This window comes from Pomacea canaliculata, linkage group LG5, assembly GCF_003073045.1.
Source record: "Pomacea canaliculata isolate SZHN2017 linkage group LG5, ASM307304v1, whole genome shotgun sequence".
In the NCBI taxonomy this organism is placed as follows: Eukaryota; Metazoa; Mollusca; class Gastropoda; order Architaenioglossa; family Ampullariidae; genus Pomacea; species Pomacea canaliculata.
In genome coordinates this window covers 10,182,819-10,201,417 of record NC_037594.1, presented here as the reverse complement: position 1 = coordinate 10,201,417, position 18,599 = coordinate 10,182,819, and the positions used below count along the sequence as shown (strand labels likewise).

The 18,599-nt window shown below is 34.3% G+C and overlaps 2 protein-coding genes across 5 annotated transcripts; one reads left to right on the top strand and one right to left on the bottom strand.

The window, feature by feature from the left end:
- Positions 1–48: 48 nt before the first annotated feature.
- On the top strand, positions 49–6,408 carry LOC112565134 (threonine synthase-like 2). 4 transcript variants are annotated; one of them, XM_025240442.1, is made up of 10 exons: positions 49–285; positions 466–691; positions 953–1,147; positions 1,630–1,782; positions 2,302–2,453; positions 2,997–3,063; positions 3,528–3,673; positions 3,792–3,917; positions 4,288–4,430; positions 5,230–5,484. In XM_025240442.1, exons 2-10 carry the CDS (start codon positions 469–471, stop codon positions 5,234–5,236), a joined length of 1,212 nt encoding a protein of 403 aa, XP_025096227.1. In that variant the 5' UTR covers positions 49–285; positions 466–468; the 3' UTR covers positions 5,237–5,484. The 4 variants fall into 4 exon arrangements, with proteins under 4 accessions (XP_025096227.1, XP_025096225.1, XP_025096226.1 ...); XM_025240440.1 differs by lacking the exon at positions 5,230–5,484 and adding an exon at positions 5,668–6,408 and having other exon boundaries at positions 50–285; XM_025240441.1 differs by lacking the exon at positions 5,230–5,484 and adding an exon at positions 5,668–6,408 and having other exon boundaries at positions 51–185.
- On the bottom strand, positions 6,223–17,600 carry LOC112565133 (GPI transamidase component PIG-S-like). The gene is made up of 16 exons (XM_025240439.1): positions 17,468–17,600; positions 16,263–16,402; positions 15,871–15,964; positions 15,483–15,584; positions 14,386–14,526; positions 13,773–13,882; positions 13,407–13,527; positions 12,619–12,680; positions 11,393–11,504; positions 10,980–11,069; positions 10,379–10,551; positions 9,736–9,792; positions 9,384–9,512; positions 8,194–8,296; positions 7,506–7,563; positions 6,223–6,991 (listed from the first exon to the last, which is right to left on the bottom strand). Exons 1-16 carry the CDS (start codon positions 17,499–17,501, stop codon positions 6,874–6,876), a joined length of 1,644 nt encoding a protein of 547 aa, XP_025096224.1. The 5' UTR covers positions 17,502–17,600; the 3' UTR covers positions 6,223–6,873.
- Between the last annotated feature and the right edge of the window lie 999 nt (positions 17,601–18,599).

The following is an 18,599-nucleotide window of genomic DNA, read 5'->3' as shown; positions in this document are numbered from 1 at the left end:
TTTAATTTATTACTATTATATTTATCACGGTGAAAAATTAGGAAACAGCTCATATTTATTTCTAGCAATCAAAACCCGCACAGCTCAATGTCAACAGAGATATTAAATACCAATGTTTGTTATCTTTGATGTATATAAACCAACCAACAGCTGTCGATTACTTTTCTTGGAAAGTGTTGTAATTAGTGAGTGGCGTAAACTGTCACTTTTATATTTTTGATAGCTTGTGCCGATCATCGTGCGGGTTCATGTGAATAGTTATACTGGTTTTCCACTGCCTTTGAGGTGATGTCTGTATTTGGGGACTCTCTTTAGTGATATAAATACTACCTCCTCCTCATCATGCAGGATGGGGTGGTCATTTGGTCTCCTCTGTTAAAAAAGTCTCTCACTAAGAGAGAACAGTTCACATTCTCACTTGAATGTGTTTAATAAAGATGTTAATATTTGCTATTTTTCCATCAGATCATGAAATACTGCAGTACCAGAGGGAAAGTTTCAGGGCTGTCCTTTGAAGATGTCCTCTTTTCTGGTTACTTGGCTGATGGTGGCATGGCACTGCCAGAAGTCATTCCAGAGGTGCCCTCAGAAACACTCAAGTCATGGGTTGGGCTTTCGTATAAGGAACTAGTGCAAAAGATTGTTCCATTATATGTCTCGCAGGAAGAATTACCACTCGTTGTCTTGGAAGGTAGGCATTTTGGGACCTTTTTAAAATGTTTCACTGGGTTTTGACTTCATATGGTTTTTGTATAAATGAAGGAATGTATATACAAAGGCTTTATATTACTTTTTTGAAATGTATCTGAAGGATTTACCTTTGTTAGTGGGCATGTAAATGCACAAATTGTTCTTCGAATATATGCTTTATTGTAAAATATTTAATGGTAAATGATGTCCTTTGTACTTCAGAATGTTTAGCCATGGTGCTGATGAATTGTTTCTTGTTTAGAACTGGTGGGACAAGCTCTCTCAACATTTGATGTACCAGAAATTATTCCTATTGTTTGTTTTCCTGGGGGCTTAAACATAATGGAACTATTTCATGGACAGACTTGGGCTTTCAAAGACTTGGCCATGTCTATTCTTGGACAGTTTTTCAACTTTTTTCTTAACAAAAGACAAAAACATCTTATGCTGGTTGTTGGTAAGTTGAAAGTTACTAGAGACAGATATTTTTTTTAAAAGCAAAATATCGGCAAGAAAATGATATAGGGGTTCTACATATGTATCCATGGTGGGCCTATACACTATATACATGTTGCCTCAAAAATAGGACTAACCTGAAAATAAATCCTAGAATAATTTTTCAGGATTCTTGTGATATAAGCCATACCCCAAATATATAAGCCCTAGTTAAGATTGTTAGCCAGATAGACAGATTTTGTCTTACAATTTTGTTTTTGATTTTGTTTGAAGACTGGAAATACAGGGCCAGGTTTAGGGTGCATGCCGAACCATTACATCATAAAATATTTTTTACTTTGTGCATATAGAATGTGTACGTATGAATACAGAATTACATAACTTAGAAATTTTGCCAGTGTATTAGATGATTTGTATATTAGTTTAAACATCAATAAGGAGCACAAAGAAGGCAGCATTAAAAAAAAAAAATTCTTTTGACAGGTACATCAGGGGACACAGGCAGTTCTGCAATAGCAGCTGTTAGAGGCCTCAAGTGGGTGGACATAGTGGTTGTTTTACCTCGTGATCGCTGTACTCTGATTCAAGAACTGCAGATGACCACAGTCAAGGAAGACAATGTTTTTGTCTTCAGAGGTGCAGCCACACTTCAGTTTTGATTTTCTGGTTTTTATGTATTAATGTTTAAAGTCAGATCTGCTGTTAACCATTCATTAGTAGTAAACTTTAGGGAAGGCTCTGAGGCCTGGTGGTTAGTGCAGTCAAGTGGAGCTGAAGGTTGCCAACTCAAGGGTCGCTCATGCCCGAGGATGAAACTTCCCCTCCACACCCATCCCCCAACCCAACAGTATATAGTGGGCTATTAATATATCAGGTAAGGTAAAGGAGGTGGAAGGAGAGGGTTTGGCTTCACCTTCTTCATGCTATGCCTTAAACACAGTGACTAGGCTGTTTGATGGGATAACCATACAGAAAATGATTTACCACCCAATCATTAGAATTTATTTTCAAATTCAGACCAGTTATAGTTGTTCTTAATGATCTATTATTACAATAACTAAGTTTGAGAGACTGGCAATGTTTGTATTCAACACAAAAAATTCCTGAATGATTACTAATTCCTCTGAACCTTTTCATATGGTATTATTGTTATAGCTGATGGAAGCTCCGATGATCTTGATGTGCCAATCAGGGAAATATTTGATGATGCTGATTTTGTGAAAAAACACCACCTTTGCTCAGCTAATTCTCTTAACTGGGCACGCATCATGGTGCAGATTGTTCATTTCTTCTATGCATATATTAAGGTCAGTGCTTGCCCTTTCATTATTCTTATATAAACTCTTTGCTGCCATAACTGTATAAATATATTTTTGCAAAATATTTTTGTTATTCGTGGTATTGTATTAAGCAATTTTTTTTCTGTTTTACTTATGAGCATTTCAAAACTCACTCGCCATTCAATATCTCATTCAGTTCATTGCAGAAGTTAAACATAAGTGTAGGACAGAATATGCTGGATAAAGTAATGTGAAACACTCTTTTTAAATTTTTTCAAAGAAATCATGAACGTTTTACTGTTAATCAAATATTTCACCTCACATTGTACCTGCATCTTTATCATCAGTAAGTTAACATAAAAAAGGTGACAAACTCAGACATGATGTTCACCTTTAACAAGTATGAGTATGCACATATACAGCATACATTGCATGCTCTTTAACATTTTAGAACAGCATCCACATTATATTATGTTTAACCTCAGGTAGCTAAGGATGGCTTGATAGGTGATTTATTTCAGTATATGCGTCTTACTGGTTCAGCTAAGCTTGCCATGACTTGTTCTTTAGCTTTGTCCAGAATGTGACCAAGAGCTAGAAATTGTGGTACCAACAGGTGGAGCTGGCAACATTACAGGTAAAAGTTTTATTTTTACAGTGCTCAATTTCTTTTTCAAACCTCTACTATCCTAAGTCCTTATATACAAATGGAGAAAACAAATTGCAACGTTTGCTAAAAATTATAATAATTGGGATTTATGTTGAAAATTCAAATTTCTTTTTAATTTGGCATTGGGAGCTCTGGCACGAGAGGAGCTGCTGAAAATCAGCATATATAACTGACAGGCATGAAGCTGATCTAATACAACCCATCATATCGAAACTCTGTGTGTATATATATACATGTGTGCTATTTGTTTCTGGTTAATGCTTCAATGACAATTTGTTATTCTTATTGTAAACTTGATCCTTTTCTTTTTTGTTTTGGTAGAGCTCTGTTTGAGTAATGTCTTCATTGTGCTAAAACAGGATTCATAAAATGCATGTAACGGTAGTTATAAATCTACAAGATTTTAGAAATTTTTTTTTTCTGTGACTCAGCTGGTTTTATAGCACACAAGATGGGTCTTCCAGTTAAACTTGTATGTGTTGCCAACTCCAATGATGGCATTGCACAAATGGTAGGCAGTGGCTTCTACAAGCTTTCAAATGTCAAGCCATCATTGGCACCTGCTATGGACATAAAGGTGTGGTTTCTATGCATCTTTAACTAGTTTTTGCCTGCTTTAATATTTTTTCTAAATTACCTCTGCCTTTAGGTCTTTTTGGAAGTTCTGAATATCTTCTAAACATGCAATCTTGCAGTTTGCTTACAACATTGAGCGCCTATGGTACTTGTGCTCAGAGCGCAATTCAGAGTTGGTCAGAAAGATGATGGAAGAAGTGGAGATGGAAGGGAAAGTAGAAACTCCTGACAGCATTTTAGAAGAAGTAAGTATTGTACTTTATCATATTTTGACTGCTGAAGATTGGCCTTGTGCACGTGACCATGGTGATCACTAGATTGATAATAGATCTTCAAGACAATATTTCATGATTTATGGCAGGTTCATACTTAAACTTGCATCTTAAAAATATGTACTTTTTTTTTATTATAATCATTTTTTTGCTTTAAGATGAAAAGTTATTTCATGATTTTTTCTTAATGTACTCAGATATCTCTCTTCCATACGCTGTTTGAAAAAAAAAATTAAGCAGCAGTTTATTTTTCTTTCCATATTCACAAAAATCAAAATGATTTCTGTAAATACAAACAACGGAATACAATTTTTAAGAGTAAGTTCTCGTGATATATTTATAGTTGCAAATGGTCTTGAGTGCATATGGAGCTGATGATGAAGACATCAAAAGGACACTCAGACAATGCTGGGAAGAGAACCATTACCTTCTCTGTCCACACTCTGCCACAGCAGTAGCTTACTATTACAAGAAACAAGCTTCAGTGTAAGTGTCCTTTCTCCTTACCTTTACCCAAAGATATGACCACAAATCTACTACCAATTAAAATGTCAGCTCTCTCCCTCAAAAGCGAACCCGGTGTTGACTATCTCCCCTTGAGAACTTCTCCCAGCGTAATTAACACATTGAGAATGCTGTGTGTAAGCTGCAGCTTGATCTAAGTATGCTATGTACGCAAATATGATGTGGGCAAATGGGAAATGTGTGTAAACATAATTTCTTTAATTACATTTCTGAATTCATTCTATGATTGGTAAGCAGAATGACAGTCGATGGAAATATACATTTTTAATCCTCCATATCTGTTTCTGAAAAAATATAGCACTCAGCCAATACAGTTCATGCAGGTCGCTCAGAGTTAATAAGCAGTAGAAGTCTCAGAAACGATTTTAGTCCCAAACAAAGCAGTTCTGAAACAGAAGACGCTGATTCAGATCTGTTTATTGTTTTGGTATTGATAGCAACTATAAAGGAGATTTTGACAAAGAGTATACTTGGGTCGGATTAACAGGATAGAGGTGGGGGCTACTTACAACTTCTTTATATCTTTTTCCCTTTGCTCAGGAGTCTGCCTGGCTTAAACAAATAGGCTACCCCATGGTCCCCCAGTAAGTCTGCTGGCTTTGCCTAAATGGCTATTTTAGATCTCAGACCTTCAGCTCTTCTTTTCTCCTATGGACATGTCATCAGGTAAAGTTGAAAAAAAAGTAGAATTTTTAAGTAAATTCTCCTTAATACTTACCTGATGACATAACTCTTATTCCTTCCCTCCTTTGGCTTTTAGACCATAGAATAGGACCAGTCGCAGGTGACAGAGAGGGCTTTTAAGGGTAGGCTCATCGAATACTCAAGGGGTAAAAACTGGTCAGGAAACTTATGCCTCACAATGGGTAAGATTAAAAAAAAAGAATTTACTTCAAAATTTTATGAAGTATTACATGCATTTGTGCTCACCCAGACCCAAACATATGCTGGTATTAATATGAATCATGTTGAGTTAGTAGCTTAGAGGAATTTCTATAAATGTTAGAATAAAATGATAAAGGCATTGTGGAAAGGGACATAAAATGGTAAAAATGAATTGGTTAAACTGCATGAACATCAGCTGCTATTCGTTTTTTTAATGATTGGTTTTTATGTATTTTATTTTATGTATTCATTATATGAATATTTTCTGCAAATTTACATAAGTGATTAGTTGCTTTTAATCTTTGTTTTTCAGACACAATTTGTCACAGCTTTCTGTGTGTTTCGCTACTGCATCTCCTCTGAAATTTGGAGAAGCACTGACAGCAGCAGGACTAAAGCCTATTTCTACAGAAGCCATCCAGAAGCTTATGCAGTTACCAACACAATATGTAGACATGGAACTAACAGATGATTGGAAGGCAATGCTGCGGGAAAAAGTTGAGGAAATGACAGCATCTTTTAATCTCCGAAATAAGCAGTAGATATCAAATATTTGTACCAGGATATTTTTTCATGGTGTATGGAGATAGAGCAAAAGTTTTAAGTTTGAATGACCAGCAACCTCCATATTTCAAATGCAGTCAATAGAGCTTTGTTTTTTTTTTAAACTTAAGCATTTTATCCCAGAGCTTTAAATACCTTTCAGATAGCACATCTTTATAGCTTTTTTTAAACATTTTTAAAAAATCAAAACTGTCTCAAAGTCTCAAAGTTAGGGATGAAGAGTATATACTTAAAGCTGGGAAACACCAAATGAAAGAAAAAGATAAATATATGCATTCACTACTAAGTGGAAAAAACACCAGGAAAACAACAGCAATTTTATTTGGAACCAATAAATCTTTCTCTCTCTCTCATACACACACTGCATGAAAACCATTCAGCTTGATGCTTACTTACAGAACATCAATTTTTTTGCAATATTTACTTCTTTGAGCGCTTGATGCCAGTTCCAGTGTTTCATGATCTGTTAAAATCTTTCACACAAAATTAAAAAAAAAATCCATGTGTAAATAATGAACTGCAAAGCTTCCAACCAGATAGATCATGACTTCTCTCTTTGTAGATAATAATAAACATTTTATCAGCCAAATATTGAAGCAGCATAACACTGAAATACAAGCATGTATCATCCATACACCTGATATTAAAATTTCACCTCTTTACAAATGCACAGATAAACAATTCCTGGTATACATACACACACTTAAATGTTATGGAAGAACTTGCAACTTTATGGAACAATTCCTTGTTGGGCTTGCATAGTTTTCTTGTGTGTCCTTATTTTTCTGCACCAGTGATACAATGGTATCTAGTGCATTATTGAGGCAGGTATTGCATCAATGAGTTGTGACCAAAGAAGGCATGTTTATGTTGACTGTAGCTGTCGTTGCAGCCATTGTGATATACTGCTCTTATCATTTCTCTTATTGTTTATCCTCTATTATGTCTACGCTGCTTAATCTGTCTTTGCCTTTACTATCTGATGCCGTTGTCTAAACCATTTAATAGCTTTGATCATAGCAGTCACTACTGGAATTCCAATAGGGAGAAACAGTGGAATGTATATTGCGAACCTGTAACAATGACATAACAAATTTTACACTTGATTACAATGAAAAACCCTTTACATCATCCACATGTTTGGTAAAATATGTGAAACCTATCTTTTCAAAATGTAAACAGTAGAAATCAAAATATTGTATTACAAGAATTTAAATTATCCTTTGAAAGAAAAAAATTTCATGACAATGGCAACCATCACAATACTCTTTTAAACAAATCATGTAGAAAATACACATTACTAGCTTCACCATAGAGAAACTTAGGAAAAAAAAAGAAATAATAACAGCAGATCACATTCAAATCCCTCTTGTTCCTTTTCGCTTGATCCTGATATGCTCAACAGAGCAAAACCCAGACTGCTATTGTTCTGAATGGTCACTCCTCAAAAAAAAAACAAACAAAAAAACCCTCCCCAAAAATGTGCTAACACAATTTAAGCTTACAGCAATGTATATTATTAATAGGCCAGAAGATTTTGATTACAGTTGATTAATGTGTAAATCATTGAAATAACTAGTCACTTACTTTTGATCTTCAGGGAAGTAGAGTAATTCCAATAGCGATGGGTCAAAAAATGCTTTCTCTGAAAGTGTTTAAAAATATAATGTCAAAAATGAGTGCCTTCAAAAGTCTAACCTTGTATTACAATTGTAATTTCTGTAACAGCTTACATTTAAAAAATCATGTGCTTGATAAATAGTTGTATGAGATGCAAAATATACCACATAAATAAAAGGCCTGGCAGAGGATACGTGTTAGCTGGGGCAGGCTAATCTCAGACTGAAAGGAAAACTTCGAAAAGAAAATGTAAGCAGGAAAGACTTGGTCAACGTTTAGAGAAAGATTTTGACCAATCTTATTCAAATGATGTGAAGCTTCTTTTATTTATAATAAAGTGCATACAAATTTGTAAATGATGAAATAGTTACATTTTTAATCAATAGTTTCGTAAATAACTACTGTGAACAATTCTTTTTGAGCAATTTTTGTAGCTTACATTTTAAAAATTCATGTGCTCTGTCAGCAATGCTTTGTCAGATGCTGGCATTTCTGATTATCAATTTTGACATGATACAGGGTTTTTTGATGTTACCCAATCCGGGAATCCTATAATGCTAGTCAGTACTGAATGGAGAGAATGATGAGGTGTGTCGGGGAGGAATTAAAAGACTAATAAAAATTGCAGAATTTAAGAAATGTTTTTATTGCTTACCAGCTGCAGTAGCAGCTTTGCTGGAGGCTCTGTAGGCATCTTGTATTTGTCCAGAAGCTAGCAGACCTTCACTTTTTTTAATTTCTTCTACAGCCATTTCTACCTTTGATCAATAAAACATCAAATCATCTTACATTGCATCTCTTTTTAAGTATTATGCAGAGCTGTTCCTCTTATCCTTCATGTTATAAGATGTATTCACATGTTTACAAAAACCTGCTTGGTCATAAAAGGTGATTAAACTTTGGCAAGTTAAGAAAAAAAAATCTGCAATTATATACTAAAACTGTGCAGGCTGCAATAGTGATTATCTATATTTAAACAGCTAAAGCATCAGAACACTTGTAAATGTTTATAATGGTTGTTCACTTAAATTTTACAGAAAAATTCTGAAAATCACGTCTCTACAGTGAACGGGGATTTACTCATACACATGCATCCAGATTGTGTTGTGACCAAATGTATTGCCTACAAGGAGGAGGCTGCTTAATGATGTAAGCCACTAAATACAGATAACAGTAAATGTCCAACACTGATATCAATGTTAATTAAAAAACAAGAACATGTACAGTTCCCTGAATTATATACAATGGTACCTTAGCTCTTCAAACTGGTTTGTATTTGAAAATTTTAGTTCTCAACCAATATTTTCTTGTAATCTTGATATTTTTTCCTACACTCATGTATACCATATGGTTATCATGGTACAAGAAATTTTCTCATACTTAAAGTGAAGGAAAAGGGAAATCACAGAGAACAACACTTAAATTTAAAAAGTAACTTATTGCCAACTATAAAAGTGGCATTCGTATGGCATTAATTGTTAAGAAGACAATATTAACAATATTGAAACATAAAGAGGCCATCAAAGCAGCTGTTGTATGAAGAAGGAAAAAATGGTAACAAAAGAAAGTTCTCTAATAATGGAAGAGATGGAGAAGTTACTATTATTATTGTGGATAATCAAAAACAGATAACCACAAACCCATCTTTTTACCTATACTGTACTAAGCATTACTATAATAACACAAGGCAGTTATGAGTGAATGCTGGAGCCAATTAAATATATTAAAATAACTTTTATGGGAAAAAAGTGCATGGCATTTGACCAGTCTTCCAGAATAAATTGTGGTCAACTGCTGAGTTATTACTGCACCACTATCAATGTATTAAAAATGTCTGGCTGTTACCTCTTTGCCAATCTCATCATTGATTACAATGTTTCTAATTTCACCCAGAAGCTGGGCCAGAGACTTTAGAGAAGCTTTGGCAGTAGCTAAGTTTTCTATGCATCGACATCGAAGCCAGGCTGTCAGTTCCTGTTAGGAGAATTTAAAAAAAATATGTAATGTTCAATTTTGATCCATTTTGCAAAATAAGGAGAGACACATGACGAGTAAACAATAAATCATGATCATGTTTGTAAAAAGGTTAAAGTAGGTAAGAGTTGTTTAGGCAAAAGTTAAAAAAACAAACAAAAAAAAAAAAAAAAAAACAGAAGCCAAAATGCATCCATGATAGCACAAAGTTTAACTTCTTTACCCAATCTGTAATGGCTTCTTTCCCCAGCTCCCTGGTGATCATGTCTTTTCCATTAGTCTGAAAAAATAAATATAATTTAAAGTGTATGTGATTTTTTTAAATTTTTTTTTTTGCCCTTCGCACCTCCAGGTGCATAGGCCATCGACGACAGTTTACTGTTGTCGATGTTTTAGTAGCAAGGATTTGTTTTTACGGGGTGGGGGTGCTGGCCCCACGCCCAACCCTCCTCCTTTTTCAGCCGGGCTTGGGACCGTCCTTGGCGGAGAGCAGCCAGCCCTGTAAACAGGTGTCACGTGCAGAGCAAGAACAGCATGCCCGAGACGAGAAATGAACTCAGGGCAGCCAACTGTATTGGTGACAGGCGCTAACAGCGCTAACCGTTGCGCCACCGGGCCGCTTTTGTATGTGATTACCTGACATGAAAAAGCCAATATGATCTAATAATTACAATGCAGGTGGATTAAAGCTTCTTGACCAAAATTTGTTTTTCTTTTGTATTCATATCTCTAAAAGGATGAAATATGGGAAATAATATGTCTATACAAATTAAAATAAATTTAACCAAGCAAGGAAAATCTTTCTCAGCGTATAGGAAAAAAAGCATATCACACCATACATCTAACAACACCAATAAAACATTCACCTGAACTTCAATATTTAGCAGAAGCCTAATCTGTGTAAGGAAAACCTCCATCAATCGATGCATGTCCAATTCCAGTGGGTATGGCAACTTTGCACTAGATGGTACGTCTACGTTATAGATCATAACTCCACCCCAACGAGGGCTCAGGAAAGCATTGCTTGTCACAGGTATTTCTTGAACAAACAGGAAATCAATTTAGTCAACTAATGCTGTTTAACAGACAGAACCTACATTTTCCCTATGTAAGAGCTGTTACTACAACCATGACTGGCAGTGAGATGAAGTTTCTGTCCACACTGTAAATGTGACAGCAGCCCAGGCAGATGCTTAAGTAAAAATCAACATTAGATTTTATTTTATACTTGCCAGTGTGTCAGCATGGGATTGGTTTAAAATATAAAATAAAAAGTTATTTGGTGATCTTTATGACTTATGTTTTCTCCTACAAACTTTTGAAAGGGAGGGTTCACCTCCTCACAAAATTGTTTGTTAGGTTGTTGGCAGCCTTCAATTTGCAGGTATGCAGTCTGTGAACAGCAGCTTGACTTATTTTTAATATACTGATAATCATTTTACTTATAAAAACCAGTTCAAAGGTTACCGTTCTCATCCAGAATGAAGAGGGGACTATTATCTCTTGTTGGGATGTATACTACAAAGTTGAGTGTCGGGTTGTTTGAGGCATGGGAACCTGTTGCACAAAGCCAAAGAATCCAGAACTTATAAAAAGGAAACCAAGTAATCGTCTTGATTAGGCTAACATCTTTCGACATAGATATGAATCCAAAGCTTCCACCTCAAATGCATTAATTTCAAAATATATAAACCTTTCAGAAACCGGTGATGGCAGAGATCAATGACCACAACAACAAAGATGAGAATGAAAACAATGGTGAAAATAAAGTAGTAATTATGCAAAATCTGTCAAAATTAAGCAAATGTGTTTAAGAAATCATTTTTAACCCACAGTACTTTGAATGTAATGTCAAAAAATCAAAAAAAGAAAGCACTCACCAAGTTTTGTCTCAAGCGGATTTATCATCAGAGGAAGGTCTTGTTCAGTGTAGAAGTAACTTCCATTATCACCTTTGTGTGGCCTTGTCACTAGTCCAGCATAGTATAAGACCTAGAAGTACAAAAATAATTTGTCAAGGGCATTCCAAATTTATTATTTATGTTTTTCCTACTATTTTATTCAAAATATTTTGATATAAAAACTTTTAAGTAACACAAAATCTTCAGGATGGAAAACATGGAATAAGATCAACCTAGTTTTGACAGCAAAGACTAAGAACTTTATTGTTATTCTACACATCAGGAATGAAGTTTACCTGAAAACTTTCAAAATCGTTGAATTTTAAAAATGTTCAACATTAGCTGAAAAGGTCTTGTGGGGTGCAACCTTTTATTTCTAATAACTGGGTAATGTACAAGATGCTATGTTCTAAAATACTTGATTTTCTGTTTTTGAAATACACATCAGCACCATAAACAGAAAGAGATCAAAATCATGAAGTGCATGTACTTGCCTAAAATGACAACAATATGTTCCAAGCACTAAGACTGGCTAAGGCTATCTCCTGAACAGAAAAGGGTAGGAGGTAGGGGTAATCCCTTAGATTTGGGAAAGTAGTATCTTGCATTGAGGTTGTTCCAATCAGGAAAAGTTCCACGTTCCACTAAGTCTTTAAATGATGCAGTTTTGAAAATAAACTTATTCCTACTTTTTTTGAAAGTAATGTGTAATTACGAGCTTTGTTCTTTTTTTTTATATTGTTATTACCATACTTTAAGTATCTTAATAACCTGTACAATATGCTGTAATTGACTGGTTAACCATCTGAGTACCCTTCACTATACTGTATGTTCAATAGTAGTAACTTTGTTGTCCTGAACAGGAACTTCATACATCACTGCAACCACAGTTTGCATTGCTTCATCCTCAAGCATATGTTTTAGAGATGGATGCCATGTTTAAGTGATGATAAATCCTTTTATAAGCATGTGACATAGCTGGTCCTGTTGGAATTAATGTGATGCCCTAAACTTCAGATTTTGACCTTTCTCTTGCTTATAGGCATATTAAATTTTGGTCTGGAGGGCATGAAGTTAAATGAAGTGCAGTGTTATCAGAAAACAGAATACGTGAAGTACTTACGACCAAACTTCTAGTAACTAAAATCTGGATGAAATTAAGATAAATGAAAGTCGGAAAAATCAGATTAGGATATCCCATTTACCTGTGATGTTAAATGAACTGTTGTGAAGTTTGACATCTTTTCAAGGAATGGATTCAAATAAGCTGAAAAATAAATCCTGGTCTATTCGTCAAAAGACTAAATCATTTATGATGACAATAATCCATTTCATTTTGAAGATTTTATGCCATTCCCAGAAAGGCATATACATAAATGTGAATAATGCCCATTAAGCTCACTTATTATTATTTTTTTTGTTACTGATGTAAGAATAGCTGCAGTTATTATTCTTTTTTTTATTTAAACACTTACAATTACATGCTCCAGCAAAATGTACAAAAGCAAAATTGAAAGGTACAAAAACACTTCAACATTTAAAAATTTCTTAAAATAATGGAAAATATTCATTCTAAAGACTCAAGATTACAGTTTAAATTTTCCCTACAATTAAAGACAATATTGTTCACAAACTTCTCAAACTAGTCCATTGACCAAAGCAGTTTTTATGGGTAAAATAAAAATATGCTTCACAATTTCTCCTGTGAACATACCATACAAACCATGTTCTCAATCTTGCAAATAATAGACTTTGTAAAGCTTTGAATGAAAATGCTGAGCTGTTCATATTAAATCCACCCCTCATAAAAAATGAGAAAACTTAAAACTTTTTTTTCGATAAGTTTTAAAATGTTTTTATACATGTTACCTTACTAGATCAAAGTCAACAATAAACTGCTAACATGCTAAAACAAAAACTGATAATCAGGCATTTTTCTTTAATAAAACAATTGTTGGCAGGGTAATTTTATGCAAGTTTTTAACTAGCATACCATAAAGTGCTTCCTGAATATTCCAATCTGCATCCACAAAATCTGGCTGAGGATTGACCAGGGTAAAGGTTACATCATATCCTGAATATGCACGCACCCATCTCATACTGTCTTTGTCAGGCTGCAAAAACAACACTTTGACAGCTTTTATCTATTAAAGATTCAAGTTAACATGCTGGTGTTAATGTGCATATATGTATTCACAAATGCAAAATATAGCAGAATATAACAGATAATGGAGATGAAATCTGCATCCTAGACCATTGAACAAAAGGGTTATTTCCTACAAAATGTAAATATACATGCTTACACAGCATACTCCAAAACTCTAAAAATGTACATGAACACCTGTGTACAAACACATACCTTATGTGATCTAAGCCCTTGGCCAGTACTCATGCTTTTCTCCAAAGTTCCCTCTCTCACTAGAACTTCTCTAACAATTGTTTCTATTTGGTGAGCTATATCATCCTTGCCTGAAAATATTCAACCAGCAGCATTCATATTTCACCATATAAACTGTAAGTATATAGAAACAATGCAATTGTTGAGGTATTTAATAATGTTAAAGTTCTATTTTCATAAAGTGATAATAAGAACCTAATAGAGATGATAATGTCCAGCTTTGTTACGTTAATGTGCAAGAGAAATATCAAAAAGATTGGCTAAAAATGGGTCGGTCATCTCTAACAACATTAACAACACTTTGCATGCTGAACCATAAATGTTCAGATAAAACTGCAACCCTTCCTTGCATACAAGTAGATTCTCGCTCTTACATGCACACACACACAGCCCCACACAGAAAATTAAAAAAAAGAAGAGAAATACCTGTAAAAGCAACATAAATTTTTTCCTAAAATCTTGTATTATTAAAAGTTCAGTCACAGCTGGGACACCCCTTAAAGATCTAGTGGGATGCACATTTTTTTTCTTATGACTATTGATTACTGACTATAGGCACATTAACTAACCTTACCATTGTTAACAGTTATTCCCACTGTACCATGAACACCAATTACTGGTAAACTGTATGTTGAGGGTGATCCTTCTGGTAATAGTAGTACTGTGTACATGCTTATTTCTTGCTTAGTAGAATTCCAGAATAATGCATCAAGTTCTGTTGCAGATAAAAAGCCATGAACAAGTTTTCTACGTTTTGACAAATTGCTTAATTACAAAGATGCTACGCACAGACACATGCATTGAATTTATTAAAGTATAATAAATTCTGGTTCTGGAGACATCCATCCTAACTGCAGAGTTGGAGTTTCATAGAATCATAGAGATGTTTATTACTGGATTATACGAATTACAAAATAATCCACAATTACAAAGAAATTTTTAGGAAAAATAAATATATTTTGGAAAAGAGTCTCCAAAATTAATCAAACCTTTATAATTTTGTTTTGCAGCAAGATATCTGCGTAATGCAACATTTTGGTGATAAATATGTTTTTGATAGAGCAGTTTAGATTTTTGTTTATGTTCAGATTTTTTTTTTTTATCACCAAGTGCAATTTAAGAGGATTAGGATAGCTGCTACAGGATAACGGTAAAGGGACCCAATACGTGGTCTGTAAGAATTGTAAACAGTAAATAGTTAAGTGTTTCTAGGGCACAACAAATGAGAAAATGAGTCCAATCCTTTTCTTCCACCACCTTTTATTTAGCTTCCCTGATATAGTGGGTGAGATGAATTTTCCAAGATGGCAGTGTTTATTATTATATAATGAGTAACATTTTCTTGTTGCATGCCTTGGGAAGCCTCAAATGATCAGCCTTTTGCTCTTTAGTTAAGTGTTCTAACTGCCTGGCTACAGTGCCTTCCCCAGTTCAGAATATCTCCCATCAAATAATCGACTTTCATGTCACTTAACTGTAATTTTTGGAGGATGATAAATTTATGCTTGTAATGTAGGGAACTAATCATATTAATGTGTACACAAATAAATAAAAAAAAAATATATATCAGATTATCCTGATATAACTGAACTTGAAAAATAAATGCAATACCACTTACAAATTAAAAATAAAATGTATATTATATGAAAGGTAGACTATACAGTGACAAACCTTTAAATGTCTTACTCCTCTTTAACAGAGTCTTTTCATCATCTGTACTGTCACGGACGTGTATTTCATAATTTGGGTGCAGTAAAGACTCTCCCTTCTTTGCTGCATAAACATTACAAAGATGAAAATCTAGATTTTCAAGCAGAGTATTTTGTGACATAGATTACTGTGCAATTTCTGCTATGAGGTAATTTGTGTTAACAAGGCATTATTTTCAATAAAAAAATTTTGAAGTTTAATAAAGGGTGGAGCTTGACAAATGAAATGTCTCATGTGACTGGTATGCTTGAATTAAATAAAAATTACCAAAAAGAGTAAAATAAAAATGACTTGCATGCAATTTGGGAATCAGTGACATTAGCTGAACACACAAGGTGGAATTTCTTACCAAAAGAAGCTTGCAGTTTTACATCAAGTTCAGGCAGACTTTTGGACAGAATGATGTCAAAAGAAATCACTTCTATGTTTACTGCATACAGGATCTAGAAAAAGGAGGACTTCATGGTGAATTAGTTATGTCATGACAAATATTGTTCCAGACAAAATGAAAGGAAGTAGTCAACATTAGAAAAAAAAAAGACCGAAAACCTAGAATAAATAAATGTTAAAGTATTGCAATTAAACACAATTTCACAGTCACTTTTGAGTTAAAAATACTTTATAGATTGCTTTAAAAATTAAAATGTCTTATAGGTTCTTTGCGTGAATGTGTGCAATTTCCAACCGCTACAAATAAGCAGAAAATATAGTCGTTTACTTAATTGTGCTTGTATAAATTACCCTGTTTTGTGACAGCTTGTTGATGTCTGAGTATGGTAACTGGACTCTATAAATCTCTGTTGTTTTCCACCAGAGAGGTAGGCCTATGACAAGACATACTATGCCCACTCCAAGAGCAGCTGTATTTGTTCTCAGTTTCTCTGTAAGCAAATATTTCCATATAAATATATAAGACACTTTCCACATCTGGTATTTACACAATGCACAGCTGTATCCTATTTTATACCTGCAAGCAATGACTGTGAATAAAGCAGTATATTTTTATTCATTTCATCAGTTAATTTCTCAGCAGAAATCAGTCTTAGACAAAATTTGTAAGTCAGACCACAAATCATAAGCATGGTCTATATAGACTGCTGTTATGGTTTTTTGATAATGATAATAATAATAATGAAGATATATATAGCACATCTTCACTGCCATCTCAATGTGCTTGACATAAATAAAAACAAATAACATTTAAATACAAATTCAAACTGCTTATAGCTATAGCATGCCTTAAACACAAACCAAACATATCAACAAGATAGCAACTGACAGAAACATATGGCATAGCAAGAGAATGCTGCACACACACATGTCACAACAACACAGCATCAATAGGATAACAATGAGGTTGCACAGACATGATGAGGTGGAGTTTACAGCTGTATGCTTAACTACTCGAAAGGCACATATTTTAGCAGATATAGCAATTAAAGTGCACACTACTCAAGATCCCCAGTACAAGGATTTAAGATTTCAGATTTGTTCTTATGTAGAGCTCTCAAAATTCAAGTCTAGCGGTCACTGTGTACGACATCACAAAGTAAGATTCGCTTTGATCTTTTGCCTTAACTTCATGAATATCGGCTTGTATGAATAATCTGTATTCTCAAACCTATCTATGCTCTAAGAATGGGTTAGTCACTAGTGCAGAGCGAACGATGAAGTATTGCTACGGATAGTTATAGTCCCATGCATCCACTGCCTTTAAAGCTACATGTATGTTAGTTAGCGTATGTTCTGCATGTTTGACAAGGACCATGGACTTGAAGTATTTGAATTTTGTCTCCATAAACACAGGCTTCTGTGATCAGTGACAAGTGAACTAGTGAATACAAGTTTGGGGAGATTAAAAAAATAAAATCATAGAAAAAAAACTGAAAAAAACTTATTATACATTTTAAATAATATGAATATGAGGTTTACATATACACTTCTACCTTTTTCTTCTAATGTACATGTTTTTTGTTGCATGGTGATTTACTTCGGTTGCTTGGTTGACCGGAAGAAAAGGGAAGTGAAGGGGAAGCTACTCCGGTACACCAGCCGACGACCTAATAAATCATTAGAAACCACTAATAGTCTAGTTAGCGTCTGAAACTAAGTGAAGGAGGAGAAGCAGAAGAAGAAGATAATTTAAGGAAAATGTACGATAAGAAAAATCGCATTATGCAACTACTTTCTAGAAAAATCGCAGAACAGAAACGTATTTCTGAGTAAACTTAGCATAAATACGTAGAGAGCCTATTGGACCCACTGCAATTTGCTTACAGGGTAGGGAGGGCTGTTGAACATATCAAATTAATACATTTAAGTGTATAAAATAATTATCTGAAAAAGTCAAAGGCACATGTAAGACTGCGACTTGCTGGTGTTAGTACTACATCCAACAACCATTCTTTCTAGCGCTGAGACTAATTTATGATTTTAATCTTGTACATCGATTGGTTTTGTGGATTGGACTTCCTGAATTGCAGACAGCAAAGTTTTTTTTTGTAAATGGTCTTATTTTGATACTGATATTACAAACAAAAAATCTCCGCAGGTCTAATTGTCTATCACCCCTGTTCTCTATCATGTACACAGCTGCAGAAGTATTGAGAATATATATATATACCTATAACTTATAAATTCTCATACGACACCGCATCGTTAACCCTGCTGGAGGAACATCAGCAAGCTTATGGCAATGCATTACCAAAATTTGTACATTGGTGTGATGAGAACTTGGAATAAAATGTACATACACAACATATAAATTTGTAGGTCGTACGATTTGATATCTACTTGAAGTTTTTGCAAAATCTGACTCACAAACTTGTAGACAAGGGTCGCCATATACATTACCGACATGACTATCTTAGTTATTAGTGATAGCAGCGAAATGAGACGAAAACTTCTTTTAGGTGAAATACATGTTTGCTTCCCATGAAGCTTAAGAAATTCCAACTGCAGGTCTTCAATGCCAGCTGGCGATATCAGAGTTCAATTCTGTTTAGTTCTTAAGGTTCTTAAACCTGTCGTAGATAATGAGTAACGTTCAGACTTGTCAGACGATTAAAGTGCGGATGG